The 15,995-nt window shown below is 35.6% G+C and overlaps 1 protein-coding gene across 7 annotated transcripts in view; it reads left to right on the top strand.

The window, feature by feature from the left end:
• BANK1 (B cell scaffold protein with ankyrin repeats 1) overlaps positions 1-15,698 on the top strand; it is a 375,144-nt gene extending 359,446 nt beyond the window's left edge. For all 7 annotated transcript variants that reach the window (XM_064285499.1, XM_064285500.1, XM_064285498.1 and 4 more), the window contains 4 exons: positions 6,448-6,477; positions 7,955-8,010; positions 9,961-10,025; positions 10,285-15,698. In XM_064285499.1, coding sequence (XP_064141569.1) covers positions 6,448-6,477; positions 7,955-8,010; positions 9,961-10,024 — 150 coding nt within the window. In that variant the 3' untranslated portion in view covers position 10,025; positions 10,285-15,698. The remainder of the gene's footprint in view (positions 1-6,447; positions 6,478-7,954; positions 8,011-9,960; positions 10,026-10,284) is intronic.
• The last annotated feature ends 297 nt before the right edge of the window (positions 15,699-15,995 follow it).

Here is a 15,995-nt window from a genome sequence, read left to right as displayed (position 1 = left end):
TTACCTGCTATTCAAAAACAATAGACTGATGTAATGGAAAATGCAAGGGTTGTTGTACTGAACAGTACTGAGTTCAAATCTACACTTCATCACTCCCACGTGTTTGACCTAGAGAGTGTCTTAATCTCTAGCACTCAGGTTCCTTTACAAAGCAGAATAATTATGCATATTTCTGGCGGTGCTTGTGTGAATTAGCATACAAAATAATTATCACATTCTCTGACCTATAATGGACGCTCAATAAAAGCTAGTTATTTTCTTTTCCTTGACTTCTATGTCATTTGCAAATAGGGTACTTTTGCTCTGTTTTTCTTTTTTTTCTTAATATGAACCATTGTATAGGAAATTAAATTATTAAGGAGTCATACTTTTTTAATAAGGTAGAATATTCTCAATATAGTCAATTCTCACAATTGTCCACATGTAGATCATTTTAAATCTCAGGTTGGCTTTTAATACAGCTAGCATACTTCTTGGCAATGCAGATTTCCCTTGCTAATAATTAACAGTTGTTCTCAGAAAAAAAAAAAAAAACACTAATTTTAATGTTAATGCAAACCAAACCTTATTAAGATGACAAATCTTCTCCAAAAGTAAATAACACATTCCAAAATTGAAAATAAATTATGTTGTTCTTATCTAACTGCTCTTTCCTTAAGTCTCTACCCCTGCATAGATAATTAAAAACTGACAACCACCAGCAAAACTTAAAATCTTTCATCTCTTTCATTTTCAATAATTTTAGCCAGTGCTTCATGTTGAAATTCATGATGTTGAAATTTGTTTTCTTTTCATACTATTGGGATGTTATCCACTTTTCTATAGAAAATTATTTAAGCTCTTAGAAATGTCTCCTAAAACAGAATTACCCTTTACTACAATAATTAAGGTCATAAACACACGGCTGATTTACAGATGATTGAGTTCTAGAGACCACCATTCTAATGTGTAATGAGATTAAAATTGCAAAGTCTATAAGCACTCTTAGTGAGAAACATTAAGTAGTAGTGATATAATACTACTTGTTGTTGTTGTGTGCCATCAAGTTGATGCACTTATCTTATTAATTTCTGACAGTAATTAATAAGATAAATTAATTTCTACAAAGCCTATTTAGTAGGCATTATTCCCAACTTACAAATAAGGAAACAGAGGCTCTGAGAAACTAAGAAACTAAAACACACAGATTAGAAACTACAACTCATTTTTGTTCGAATCCGAAGTCAATTCTCTTCTTACTGATGTCTTAATTAAGAATCAGTTAGTTCCCCTTCCAATCACAATAGAATAACTGGTACCAGACTAATTCTCCCGGTGCATATAACTCTAATACTGGGCACAGTTATGAAACAATTTTTTTTCTGGCAGTAAATAAAAGGCAGCCCAAGACTACAGTCCCAGAGACCAGTAGAACTCATGAGATGGGTCAGGGGAATATTTCTCAACTAGAGTCCTATTGAACTGAAGAGGCAGAGATTCCTGGTCATAGATCATGGGAGCTGCTGGCGTTCGTGTGGTGAGGCATTAAAGAGGAAGTCACTGGGGGACACATAGCCTCAGAAGTGTAGGATAGGGACTCCACAAGTCTGTGGCTGAGCAATGACCCGTACATGTGCAGGGCAAGACCACTCTCAATGCATACAAGATAGCATAAGCTAGGGCACTGAAAACACAGCAGAAATAATAGAGCTTGAGCAGTGTCAGAGGAAGAGCAGTGCTGGGGAGTTTTAGTCCTGTTTTGCCAGAATGGAGAGCTCTCCTTAATACCTTGCTACAATTCCTGGCATCATGCTGTGTCAAAAGAGATGTAAGAAGTAAGGACCATGACCTTGAATAACATCTACTCTAGACCTGCCCAAACAGAGCTTTAAACCAAGCCCCTACAAAATCTGTGTGGGAGACAGAGTTTGTAGGCTGAGGCCACCAAGCTGGGGTACCTTGGAAAATAACTGGAGCTTTATATAGATTAACACTAAAAAAACATAAAACTAAGCCTATGCAAGTTTAGGCCAGGAATTGACTGCCTGTTCAAAGAAGAATCTACACTCATCAGAGGAAGATTACAGAATTTAGATTATTCAGAAGATTCTCTGCAGTGTCCAGTATTCAATAATTAAAAAAAAAAAGACATAGAAAGAAACAGAACAAAGTAATATATAATAGAGTTTAAAAAAAATGGCCATCAATAAAAACTGAACCTGGTATTGCCCAGCTGTTGGCCTTAGTAGATAAAAGACTTTAAAACAGTTCTTATAAACATAATAATATTAAAGAAAATATGATTTTAATAAATTAATAAATAGAGAATCTCAGCAGAAAAAAAAGGAACTATAAAAGACCAAATGAAAATTGGAGAAATCAGTTTTACAATGAAAGAAGTGAAAAATTCATCAGATAAGCTTATCAGCAGTTTGGATACAGCAGAAGTAAAGGTTACTGAACTTGAAGACAGACCAACAGAAATTATGTAATTTGATAAGCAGATAAATAAAAAGATTTTTTAAGTATACGGAACCTCAGAGACTTATAGGACAATGTAAACCAATCTAGTGTACTTGTGGTACATAGGGTTTTCACAGAATATTGCCTGATAAGGTATGTCTTACCCAAGCCATGGTCTTTTCAATCACCTCATATGCATACAAAAGCTGGACACTGAAAAAGGAACATTTATGTACTCAATATTCTTCACTAACAATTATGGTGTTAGTGAAGAATATTGAGTATATTGCCAAAACAAGGAACAAATCGGTCTTAAAAGAAATAGAACCAGAATGTTCCTTAGAAGCAAGGATGATGAGACTTTGACTAGCTTACTCTGGAGATGATATCAGGAAAGACCAATTGCCAGAAAAGAACATACGTTTGGTAAACTAGAGGGCCGATGAAAATGAGGGAAACCCTCAATGAGGTGGATTGACACAATAGCCAAAACAATGGATTCAAACATACCAATGGTCATGAAGGTGGTACAGGACCAGGCAACATGTTATTCTGCTATAAATAAGGTTATCATGAGTCAGACCCAACTCAATGGCAACTAACAACAATAAAGCATACTTGTAACTTAGAGTCCCAAAGGAGAAAAACGTAGATTGGGCAAAACATTTTTGAAGAAATAATGGCCAAAAACTTACCAAATTTTATTCAAACCATCTACCTACAGTTCCAAGAATTTCAAAGAGCTTAACAGCAAGATTATTAAGAGAACTACATTTAGGAAACTTGTAGCCAAACTACTTTAAGCCAGGGTAAAAAGAAATTCTTGAAAACAGCCAGAGAAAGAAGACACCTTACATATAGAAGAGCAAGGATAAGAAAACTACTAATTTCTCATCAGATGCAATGGAGGACTAAAGATGATGGAATGGCATCTTTAAAATACTAAAAAAAAAAAAAAAAACTTAGAATTCTATAACCAGAGAAAATGTCCTTCAAAATTTGGTGAAACAAAGACATTTTCAGATAAATGAAATCAAAGAATTCAGAGACAGTAAATCCACAATGCAAAAAATGCTAAAGAATGTCATACAGGGTGAAGACAGTGTTAACACCTGGAAACTCAAATCTACACTAAGAAATAAGGAGCATTGGAAATGATACAATGTAGGTAGATGTAAAATATTATGTTTCTTTCTTTTCATAAATTATTTTAAAGACTGCAATTTACAGAAAAGATAGTACTTAAGGTAGGTTTATAACACACGAAGCAGGAAGTGATGACTACAATCACACAAAGGACAGAGTGTGCAGATAAATGGAATTATATGGCTTTAAAATTTTTGTATTGTGAAGTGAAACATGTGGAGTGTGAAGAACCAGGTATAAAGTAAGAAGAGAAAAGGGAAAGGTAGAAAGTATGAAGTGCCAAGTGTAAGGCATGAAGCATGAAGAGGTCAAATAGGAAACCATAAGAAACTAATTCCACTTGAATAATAATGAAAACATATCAAAATTTGTGGGATACAGCTAAAGCAGTATGACGGGAAATTTATAGCTATAAAGGTCGTAGTAAAAAGTTTCTACTTTAAAAAAAAAAACCCACTATTTAAAAGGAAACTAAAAAAAAAAAAAGGAGCAAACTAAATCCCAAAATAATAAAGATCAGAAATCAAAGAAAAAGAGGTGAACAATAGAGAAAATCAACAAATCCAAAAATTGGTTATTTGAAAATATAAGTAAAATTGATACTTCCCTGGCATGAAAAAATCAAGAGAAAACAAAAGTTACCTATATCAATAATTAAAGCAATGATCTCACATCAGCTCCTAAGACATTTAAAGGACACTAAAGAAATAGAATTAACTTCTTGCCAATATATTTGACAACTTGGATGAAAAAAAATTACTTGCGAAACAAAAACTTACCAAAACTGACTCAAAACAAAAAACAAAAACTACAGTTCTCTGAGTATAGTTTTTGTATAGTTCTGACTTTTAGAACCATGTTAATGTTTCATATATTTAATGTACAAGGATGGGTGGGTGAGGAGAAAAATGGAATAGAAACAGAAGCCAATGATCAAAAGAAATATTATTACAAATAAATAACAGCCACACTGAAGGAGGATAGAAAACACTAATGCAAATAATTTTAGAAAACAGCATATTCCCAGGGTAAAGATAAAAATACATTGCATAAAAATTATACTTTATGATTCATAGGGTTTATTTTCCCACAGGTGTGTAGTTTAGCAACTGCCAAACTGCTTTATATATATTCTAGGATTGAGAAATAAATGTCCTGTGTATAATAAGAGCTAGTTTTCTACTGTCAGAAAAAGGAGTTACAAATAAGGAAAGGGGGAAGGTTAGAATGAATCTTGTGGTATTGGATTGGAAGTATAACACTCATGGTTGTTATATTATAGATAAATAAATACAGAAATATAGATGTGTATATACAAATAAAAAAAAATTTTTTTACAAATACATGCATATATTTCCTTAGCTCTGCTGAGAGGACCTAGAAGCAATGACAACCCAGTACCAATGAGCACACCTAGCACCCACACCTTATTTTACAAAAACAAAGGCCAATAATCATGTGAAAAGATGCTCAACATCATTACTAATCAGGAAAATGAAAATTAAACTACAGTGAGATACCACTGCTCAACAGCTACCCATCCCATTGCCATCAAGTCAATTCTGACTCATAGCGACCCTATAGGACAGAGTAGAACTGCTCCATAGAGTTTCCAAGGAGCGCCTGGTGGATTTGAACTGCTGACCTTTAGGTTGACAGCTGTAGCATTTAACCACTATGCCACCAGGGTTTCCACTTAACTAACACAGCTAAAATGTACTCTCATTCATTGGGTAGGAGTATAAAATAGTGCAGTGGACTTGGAAAATAATGTGGCAGTTTATTATAAAGTTAAATATGCATTTACTGTACGGCTTGGAAACCCTGGTGGTGTAGTGGTTAAGTGCTATGGCTGTTAACCAAAAGGATGGCTGTTCAGATCCACCAGGCGTTCCTTGGAAACTCTATGAGGCAGTTCTACTCTCTTCTGTAGAGTTGCTGAGTTGGAGTCGACTCGACGGCAATGAGTTTGGTGTTTGGTTTTATATGGCTTAGCCTTTCTACTCTTAGGTGTTTTTCCAAGAGAAATGAAAACATATGTCCACCCAAAGACTTTTTCACAAAAGTTCACAGCAGTTTCATTCATAATAGCCAAACTGGAAACAACCCAAATGTTTAATAGGAGAATAGATAATTATATTGTGGTATATTCATACAGTGGAATACTACTCACCAATAAAAAAGGAGTAATTACTATTATACAATGAATGAATGAATTGTGAATGAATGCATGAGTGATTGAATCTCAAAATGTTATGTTAAGAGAAAGATACCAGACCCAAAAGAGTATGTGCTGTATATTTCCGTCTATATGGCATTCTAAATAGAACTAATCTAGGCAAAACCACAATAGAGATAGATTTCAAATCAGGAATTGCCAGGGGCGACTGGGTAAGGATTGATGTAAAGGACACAAGGGAACGTTCTGCAGAGATGAAATGTTCTCTTTCTTAAATGGAGTGGTGTCTGTATAGATTTGTCAAAAGTCATTAGCCTATGCTTTAAAAAGTTTCATTTGTATGTGATTATTTCTGAATATTGCTGACTTTAAATAAAGGATTGAGCAGTTCTAGTTAAAGAAATATCAAAATAGAGTGGCAAGCTTTTGTTAAGTGTGAAATATATCTAAAATCATCATCCTTGGGACAAAGGTCAGGAAGATAAAAGTAATAAAGGACATGGTTTCACACTTAGTAGCTGGAAGTAGATAGATTTGGGGTTAGCATTTTGAAATCATACTGATATTTCATAGCCACCTCAAAGATAAGAAGTAGTCAAAAAATAAAAAGAAGGGAGTTTAGGATAAACATTGAGCAAAACTCAATAACGTGCTTTGTTTTTTTTTGTTTTGTCTTCTAGATAAACTCACCATTGTGCACCATCCAGGTGGTAAGTTCTTGGTATCTTTTGAAGGATTTAGGACTAAAACAAAGCACATAGTAAACCAGTTTTCAATACTAGCATAATATAATTAAGGAGGCCAGTGTAAAAACTCACCTAGGTTTTATATTTACATCCAAAGCCATTTGACATCTGAAATTAACAAAATGATGCTAGAGTAGCAATGCTGTTGTGTGCCATCAAGTCAATTCCAACTCATAGTGACCCATGCGACAGTGTAGAACATCCCCACAGGATTTTCTTGGCTGTGATGTTTATGGAAGCAGATCCCTCTGAGCAATTGGGTGGTTTCAAACCACCAACCTTTTTGTTAGCGGTGTTAATCATTGTACGACCAAGCCTCCTTGTAGCAACACTGGAGACATTGTAATATGTGCTTTGAACTTTGACTAGCCTGGCTCTCCACAACTTACTTGTTGTGACCTTTGCCAAGTCACTTAAGCTTTCTAGGTCCGTTTCCTCATATGAAAATGGGGATAACAATTCCTACCATGAACAATTGTTAGAAAGATTGGTGATGAAATATGTAAATGGAGGACGATGTTTGATAAGCGGGGGTTATTATTAGAACAAATGAAATAAAACTTGAGTAACACCTGAGAGAGCGAATCACTGCAATACGTGAAGGATGCTGAGGTAGGCATGTGCGTGGGATGTTGGGAGGGCAAAAAGGATCTAAAGAGTAAACTAGAAGCAATTGTTTACAGCCTTGACCAAAGCCCTGTCTGTGGGAATGGAGAAGCAATAGAACTGAGTCATGTTGCTGGGATGGAAAATGAAGGCTATTTTAAAGGCAAGAGGAGCAGTCCAACCAATGGACCAGTTACCATTGAGTTGATTCCAACTCATAGTGACACCATGTGTGTCAGAGTAGAGCTGAGCTCCATAGAGATTTTAGAACACCAGGCTTTTTTTTGAAGGTGTGTGTTGGTAGACCTAAACCTCCAACATTTCAGTTAGCAGCCAACCATATTAACCATTTACACCAACCAGGGACTCCTCATAGCATGGGTCAAGTAGGAACAAGTTTTAGTAGAAAAGTGTACTTTGTAATAGGCCAATTTTGGTAAATGGGTAAAAGAAAAAAAGGAAAAGGAGGAGAGGAAAGGGTAATATAAGGGGAGAGGAAAGACAACAGGAATAATCAAATGGAAGTTGTTATTCAGAGGCGTTGGAAAGATTGTTCTGACTTGAAGTGACTTGGTTGGATTGAAATTAAAGGTAAAAATGTAACACTTTGACCCAAGTCAATCCATACAGGTAAAAAAAAAATTACTGGCACATTTGCCAAGGGTGCTCTTTCAATATTCCCTTTTTATCTCTTTATAATTTTTTTCTTTCTCCATATCCTACTCTTCAAATATATCATTAAAAAGTTTGTTTATAAACTTTTCTAATCATTGAATAAATGAATCATTGAATGTGTGAGTGACTGAAGAGATGGTAATAGATTTTGCATTTCTAGGTAATGAAACTTCTCACAATGAAAATATGCCATATAGCATACCTTCTGGTAATAAGGTAAGCTTCATTCATCTTAATTTTTATAAAATACGAAGAAAGAACTTCTCTTTCAAGAAAGAACATGAGAGCCTGTTATCCTGCCTATGTTTGAAACATTCTAACAAATATGAAAAAGAAAAATAAGATTACATGAGCATATATGTATAAAAATCCATGAGCCATAATTTCAGAAAATTAACTATTTGGAACAAACCAAAATGAAACTCAAACAAAAAAAAAAAAACATTGAGACCAAAGTGTGACTGAATTCAACATGTCCACACCAAGCAAGTCTTAAAGGAATTATGAATACATCTGTTTTAGTAACATCTATATGATGGGTCTGTTTGAACCACAATGTATACAGTCCTTAAAGTCTAGCTATAGAAAAAAGTATAGCTCCAAAATACCACTGATGCAAAGACCTATCACTTCACATTGTAGAGTTAACTGAAAATGAATTGCTACTGAGAGACTAAAAATAACACTAAGCAAGGACAACAGTAATTGAAAACCAAGACAATTCAAGACAACGCTGATAATGCCCTGATTACAAATTTTCTTCATAAAATCATGGTATTCCAATTATCTTGAATGCACTTATGTGATAGGAAATTTGCACTATTACCAAAGGTCATGTGGCAGTCAGATTTTTAGCTAAAATCCTGAAGTAGAGCCCTTGGTGACTTCTTATAATGAACTAATTGTAGTTTACCAAATTTTAGTAACTCTTTAAGCTCACTTATGTTTCAAGTAAATCATAAGTAATCGTGAAAGTAAGTTGTTCACCCTTAAGAATTGATTGAAATATCACTAGACTTATTGAACTGTAGCGGAATTGTAGGATGTCACCCAGACCCACGAGTTTATGAAAATACCTATGCCAAACAAAGATCCTTCCACAATGATCTGCAAGACCACACGACCATGGCATTTTTTTAAATCGTATTTTATTGTGCTTTTGGTGAAAGTTTACACAGCAAATTAGGTTCTTATTTGACAATTTCTATACAAATTGTTCAGCAAAATTACGTTTTTCACAATATGTCAACATTCCCATGAATTGCATTCTGGGTGTTCCTTTTCCAGTACTCTAGTTTTCCTGCCCCTCCCCCGCCCCCCCCGTCATCTCATCTTTGCTTTAGAGTAGTTGTTGAGCTTTTGATCTCATACAGATGGTTGTTTAATGGAGCCCCGTACTCATGGGTTATCCTTTATTTTGTGTGCCAATCTGTTATTTTGCTAAAAGGTGACCTCAGGGGATAGTTTTGGCTCAAAGTTTAAAGAGTATATCAGGGCAATAGTCTCAGGGAGTCCTCCAGTCTCAACTGGTCCAGTAAGTCCTGTTCCATGTTTTTCTCCCATTCCATCGAGGTGTATCTCCTGTGGCCCTGATGAGAATGGTCAGTAGTGGTAGCCAGGCACCATCTAGTTCTTCTGGTCTCAGAGAAGATGAGGCTATGGCTTGTGTAGGCTATTAGCCCTAAAGACTAGTTTTTTTTCTCTAAAACTTTGGTTTCCTTCTTTCTCTTTTGCTCCTAATAAGTAGAGACAAGTAGTTGTATCTTACATGGCTGCTTGCAAGACTTTAAGACCCCAGATGCTACTGACCTCACTGGGATGCAGAATGTGAACTTTGTGGTGCCAATCGACTGAGTTGTCCCATGAGACTAAGAAGCTCAGTATGGCTTTTTTTTTTAAAAGCAAGATTTTGGGTAACAGGAAAAGAGTATGAATTTCCAAAACTTAGGCTGATCTCCCTCAAAATAGGAATAAAATTTGAATTCAAGACTTTGATGTAGTTGAACTTTACAATGATTCTATTTCCTTTAAGGTGGTGGATCACCTTGCCAGGTGCCTGTACAAAGCTATTTTTTCCACGGCTATGAAGTGCATCTATGCCTTTGTCATGTTTCTTTGTTCAGCCTTGAAATGGAGAAATGCTAACTGTGTATCTTTCTTTTATAGCTTTCTGCTCGACCCCAAGTTGAAAAAGAATTTGGTTTCTCTAGCAAGAAAGATTATTAAATAAGGTAAAATATTAGTTGTCTATATTTTTTAGAAAACCTAAAGCAGGCTAGTTAGGGACCTGAAGAAATCATTTATCCAGGAAGCAGAACACTTTAAATATTTCATTGTCCTCTCCTGAAAAGATAAACATGTGTATTTTTCAAGCTAAACATGATTGTTTCTTAGAAAGATTGATGTATAAGGCTGATTTTATGCTTAGCTAATCAATTTCTATTGATGATCCATTATTCACTAATACATTTCCTGTGATCTCATTTTCAGGTTATTATAATGAAACTCAAGAATCTGCAAGCATTGTGTTTTCTGAGTGAAGCAAACTCACCTTTGGATTGCCTGCACTCTCCAGGGCAAATCTATACTATGAAAGCAGAAATGAGCCTCTGGATTTTGGGAAATTTGTTGTTGCTGCAGTTTAATTGGCATTATACCTGCTCTAGATGAGTATATAAAAATTAAAATTGAACTCCATAGAGCATTGGCACTCTTTGAAAATTCTTACACTTTACAATGCACTTGCCACTTCAGCTATTTTCAATTTTGAAAATTAAAGGAAAATAAGAATAGAGAAGTTAAAGGCTACATAGCTTTTGGGGCACTAACCTTAATAGTTTATCCCTGCCCTTAGAATAGCTATGAAAATACAAATTTGTTCGGTACATAATTGCCTGATCCATTTTCTAGATTTCTCACATTCAAAACTCCAGTTATTATTGTCATATCATATATACAGACCTTCCCTAATTTAGGGCCTATTTTTAATTTTCTACATCTTGAATTAATATACATTTCCACAACCTATAATCTTCATTAAAAGACTTACAATGTCATCAACCTATTTCTTAGAAACAGCTTATTAGCTCAGAACAGAATGAAATTTTATCATTCTATGTTCTCCATGTAAAATTGCTACAAATAAATGTCTAAACCTATGTCTGACTTTTCAAAATAAATGCATGATAATTAGCTACCAAATTCTTCTGGTTACCAGTTTAAATAAAGAAGTCTACTGAAAATTTTTCAAAGTAAACTCAATTTCACTGTGTAGATCCCATACGGTAAACTCACAGGTTTTTTGTTGTTGTTGTTGTTTTGTTTTCACAGCTTCTAAAAAGTGATAGAAATATCTATTTACAGTCTTTTTGCAAAATCTTTCTCATAGGTTTCTCAAAACTATTAATATTTGAATTGTGGGATTTTATATTAAAACAAAGTAAAGAAATGCTCAAGTTTATCATGCAAGGTAGTCATGGCAAAGCACACAGGTAAGAGCACAAGATAGTCATTTAAGACTGGAGAATCAGAACAATATAAGCTTGTTTAATGGTTAGAGTACAATCATTAGACTTCAGGCATTTACTTTTAACCAGTGGCCTTGGGAGGAAGGCTTGACCACAGTTCATGATCAGCAGAGGTCCCTCTAATTGGGGTCCAAGGTCAGCCGCAGTGGTCAGTCTCATTCTTCACTTCTGGCAGGATCTCAGTCTTAGCAGAGTGTCAGAGTCTAAAGAGAGATATTGTGCCTCTGCCTTCTCCCATTGAATATGTAGAAGTCCAGAGTTTATATGTGATTTTCTTATCTGGACTCATACACTAAGGGCCAGGTGATGTAATGTCTAATAAAGACTAGTATGTTGCATCTTCTCTTAAAGGTCAGAGATTAGCTGTATGTTGCATCTTTTCTTCAAGGAGAGATTAACGAGATTGTTTGTGATTTACTTACATCTCATGGCCAATTTACAGAGCTTTAGCTATGTGTTGAGCCCTGGTGGTGCAGTAGCTAAAGCTATATGTTACTTTTTTTTTTTTTTTAAATCGCAGCTTGTAGGTGCAAGGCCAATTTAGAGAGGTTATTTACAACATATTTCTACTTCTTAGGCCATTCTCATTATGAGTGACTTATACATATGTGGTTTGAGAGCATTACAGAAGCATACATTACAGTACTTTAAAACAAGCTGAGACTTTCAAAAATAATACAAGCTTGATTATTCCCTAATCAAGAGATGCTTCTAATTATGACATCTGAAAATTCGGTCCATAGTATCACGTCTAAGCTTTCAAGAGATGGCTTGTCCTTGTACTGACTGAGAGCCACCATTTCTGTGGGCTTTCCCATCCAAAGCGTTAGGAAAAGCAACAGGAAAACTGACTGCTCTGCTATCATTTTTTAGATCTATCAAATTCAGATATAGGTATCATTTCTAAAGTAAGAATTTCGATATTGGCCTGTGACTGATGCCTACAGCTCTATCATTGACTTGATTCTTATTAAAAATGTGAGCATTCAAGGATAGGTACAATGTGAATTTTGCTAATTATAATATAATTGGGTAATTCTTTTCTTGAGACTCTGTTAAGAGGAGAAGCAGGAGATAAGGCCAGTGTGTTATTCAGGTCTCTAATGTAGATGGAAATCTAAAACTAGGATCTCTAAATACTGCCCTTATGAACTGGGCTAACTGTAGAATAAAACATGGCCAAAATCCCCTTAAATAGCGTCTTTTCACTGACACTCTGGTCCTTGAAGTCTTACTATTTTGTCATCATAAAGAGGTATGAGAAAAGAAATCTAGAAATAAATGAGGTTCTCCCTGTGCTTCCTTTATCATTGCACCCTTGACTGATTAGATTTTGCCAGGGTGAGGAAGAGAGTTAGAGAAAATTGGAGCTGGGAGGTCAGAAGGAGTCTTTTTTATCATACCTGTTGCATGAAAGGAAAAGATGAAATGTAAAGAAATGCAAAGGAGGAGAAAAGATAACCCAAATTTAGGAGTGATCCCAACTGAAAATGTTCCATAGGGAAGACATAGCTCTTAAATTCTGTGTTTTATCCCTAACATACAGAATACTGTCCCTCAAAGTTGAACCATGAAACTGATGCTTCTTTTCAGAAATGGAAGATGGCAAAAGGGCACGGAAGTTGAATAGAGACTTGAACTGTCCTTAGATATTTGGGGTATTTCTCAAGGATCCCTAGTCATTGCCAGAACAAGAAAGGATTAGATGGGACTCTAAATATTTTGTGCTGAATCTGTAAGCCTGAGCTGCCTGGAGTTAATATACTTTATCTACCTCCATAATCCCTTCCTCAAAATCAAATTTGTTCCCATGCCATTACTCTTAACTGTAACCAAGATGCACTTACCTCAGGTTCTTAAATTTACCAGGACTCTGACTTGTAGAGAAATTTGAACTGGTACAGAAAGGTATCAAAAGAGCTCTATTTTTAATATTAATTTCCTTATTTTCTACCTAGTTAGTTTTTTAGGATAACAAAGAGGAAGCATCTAGACTAGTGGTTCTCAACTGAGGGCAATTTTGCTGCACATTTACCCCCAATCATTTGTCACTATCTGGAGCTATTCTTGATTGCCATGACTGAGAAGATTCTCCTGACATCTGGTGGGTAGAGACCAGGGCTGCTGATAAACATCCTGCAATACGTAAGACAAAGAATTATCTTTCCAGTTATAAATAGTGCCCAGTGACTATAGACTATAAAGTAAAATGGGATTAAAACTTTAAAAATATGCTGTTAAGATAAAATTGCAGAGTTTTCTGAAAGTAGAAACTCCTATGATAACATAAACAAATATCTTTATTTTAAAGTGCTTAAGCTAATATGGATCAGTAAATACTCAAAAGGTTGGATGAGTCTGCTACATTTTAAGTAATTAAACATTAATGTATCCTACCCAATGGATAGGGCAGGACCAGGCAGTGTTTCATTCTGAGCTGGAACTGACTTATTTACACCTAACAACAATAACCTAACAGAGCCTCCAATTTTTAGAAAATGAGATTGTTCTTAGTATTTTTCTAATAAGAATGACCTTGTTGTTTGGGTCATTATTACATCCTATTTGTGCATTAAGGGTTTGCTCCTCCGAGTCCCTTCATGTTTCATATAATACTCAGGGGGTTAGATTTTAATCACTTGGTATTACCTGAAGTTTTGCTTTATATTGCTTTTCTAAATGGGTAAATATTTAGGAGAGAGATCTGCATCATGAGCCTGATCTAGTGGGTTCCAGCTGAATAGCACAGAGCTGGTTTGAGGCCCCACCTGCAGCACTTGCAGCCCTTTCTGTAGCTGGATTTGCCAGCAGCCCTAGGACTGCCTTATTTTGTGGAGCAGACCTTGAAAGACAGGAACTACAAGAAAGATAGAAAAATGTAAGATTCTCAGTGTAATAGATCTCAAATTTATAAATGACAAGGTATGATTTCCTCAGTATTCTCAAATTCAAAATGCAAATAATAATGCTTCTTACATAATTTTATGGCATTAAATGATGTCATGTATTTAAATGAGCGGTGCAGTACTGCATTCAAGAGCAAGAGCTTTGAAGAAGACTGACCTAGTTTCAATCTTAGCTATGTCTTTGTTGTGTGTACTAACCCAGAGCTCAGTCTCCCTGAGCTCTATTTCATCACTGGTAAAATAGGGGCAATAATACCAATTACAGCTTTCAGCATGATTGCACCTCAATATAAAGTAAACAAAAATCCTTACAACTTGACCAATAAGCCACATCATGATAAATGAAGAAAAGATTGGAGTTGTCAAGGATTTCAGCTTACTTGGACCGACAATCAACGCCCATGGGAGCCGCAGTTAAGAAATCAAATGATGTATTGCATTAGGCAGATCTGTTGCAGAAGATCTCTTCAAAGTGTTAAAAAGCAAAGATATCACTTTGAGGACTAAGGTGCACCTGACCCAAGCCGTGATATTTTCAATCCCATCATATGCTTGTGGAAGCTGGACGGAGAATAAGGAAGACCGAAGAAGAGTTGATGCCTTTGAATTATGGTGGTGGTGGTGAAGAATATTGAATATACCATGGACTGCCAGAAAAAAGAACAAGTCTGTCTTGGAAGAAATACAGCCAGAGTGGTCCTTGGAAGCAGGATAGTGAAACTTCATCTCATGTACCTTGAACATGTTATCAGGAGGGATCAGTCCCTGGAGAAGGACGTCATATTTGGTAGAGGATCAGTGAAAAAGAGGAAGACCTTTGATGAGATGGATTGATACAGTGCCTGCAACAGTGGGCTCAAACATAACAATTGTGAAGATAGCACAGGACAGGGCAGTGTTTCCTTCTGTTGAACATGGGGTTGCTATGAGTCGGAACTGACTTGATGGCCCCTAACAACAACATTACCAGCTTTACAGTAGGTTGTTTTGAGGATTAAATATAGGGAGATTATCTAACTAATTTATCATTCCAAACAGGACATTTTTAACCATAAAATGCCATACATTATTATTATAATGGAAAAATGGGCATAAATTGGTATTGCTTCAGGCATAAACTGGAATGTACAGTTCAAAAACCAAAAACCAAACTCATTACTGTCAAGTCAATTCTAACTCATAGTGAATCTAGAGGATAGAGTAGAACTGCCCTATAGGGTTTCCTAGGCTGTAATCTATACAGGAGCAGATCACAAAGTCTTTGAATTGCTGGTGGGTAGCAGTCGAGCACTTCACCACTGTGCAACTAGGGCTTCTTGGGATTTATGGTTACTCTACTTAAATAAATTGTATAAGTACTTGGAATATCTTGGCTCAGAATAAATTGTCAATGAAGATAGTTTGTAAAAAAAAAAAAAAAACTTCTTTGAAATGTGAATGCTGTGATGCACCAGGCTGGCTTGTTACCTAACTGAGTCTTATGCACAGCCTTACAGCATATGAGTCAATTCATACCACTATAAAAAGACAAATGACTACAAAATGTTGAATGACCACCTGGTTCACCCATAAACATTAGAAGCCTCAAGTGGAAAACAAAACAAACAAACTGCTATAGCAGTGTCCCATGTTGTATTCCACAGAACTCATGGGTATTGTATTAAAAAGGGGTTCTGTGATCATGTGATTTTTGGAAAACACTATGCATTTTTTTCCCTTTTAGAATAGCACATTGAAGGCTGTAAATAAACTTGCAGTAAAGAAATCT

Source organism: Loxodonta africana, chromosome 5 (genome assembly GCF_030014295.1).
Source record: "Loxodonta africana isolate mLoxAfr1 chromosome 5, mLoxAfr1.hap2, whole genome shotgun sequence".
In the NCBI taxonomy this organism is placed as follows: domain Eukaryota; kingdom Metazoa; phylum Chordata; class Mammalia; order Proboscidea; family Elephantidae; genus Loxodonta; species Loxodonta africana.
The sequence above is the reverse complement of the archived record's forward strand: the minus strand, read 5'-3'. Positions and strand labels throughout refer to the sequence as shown.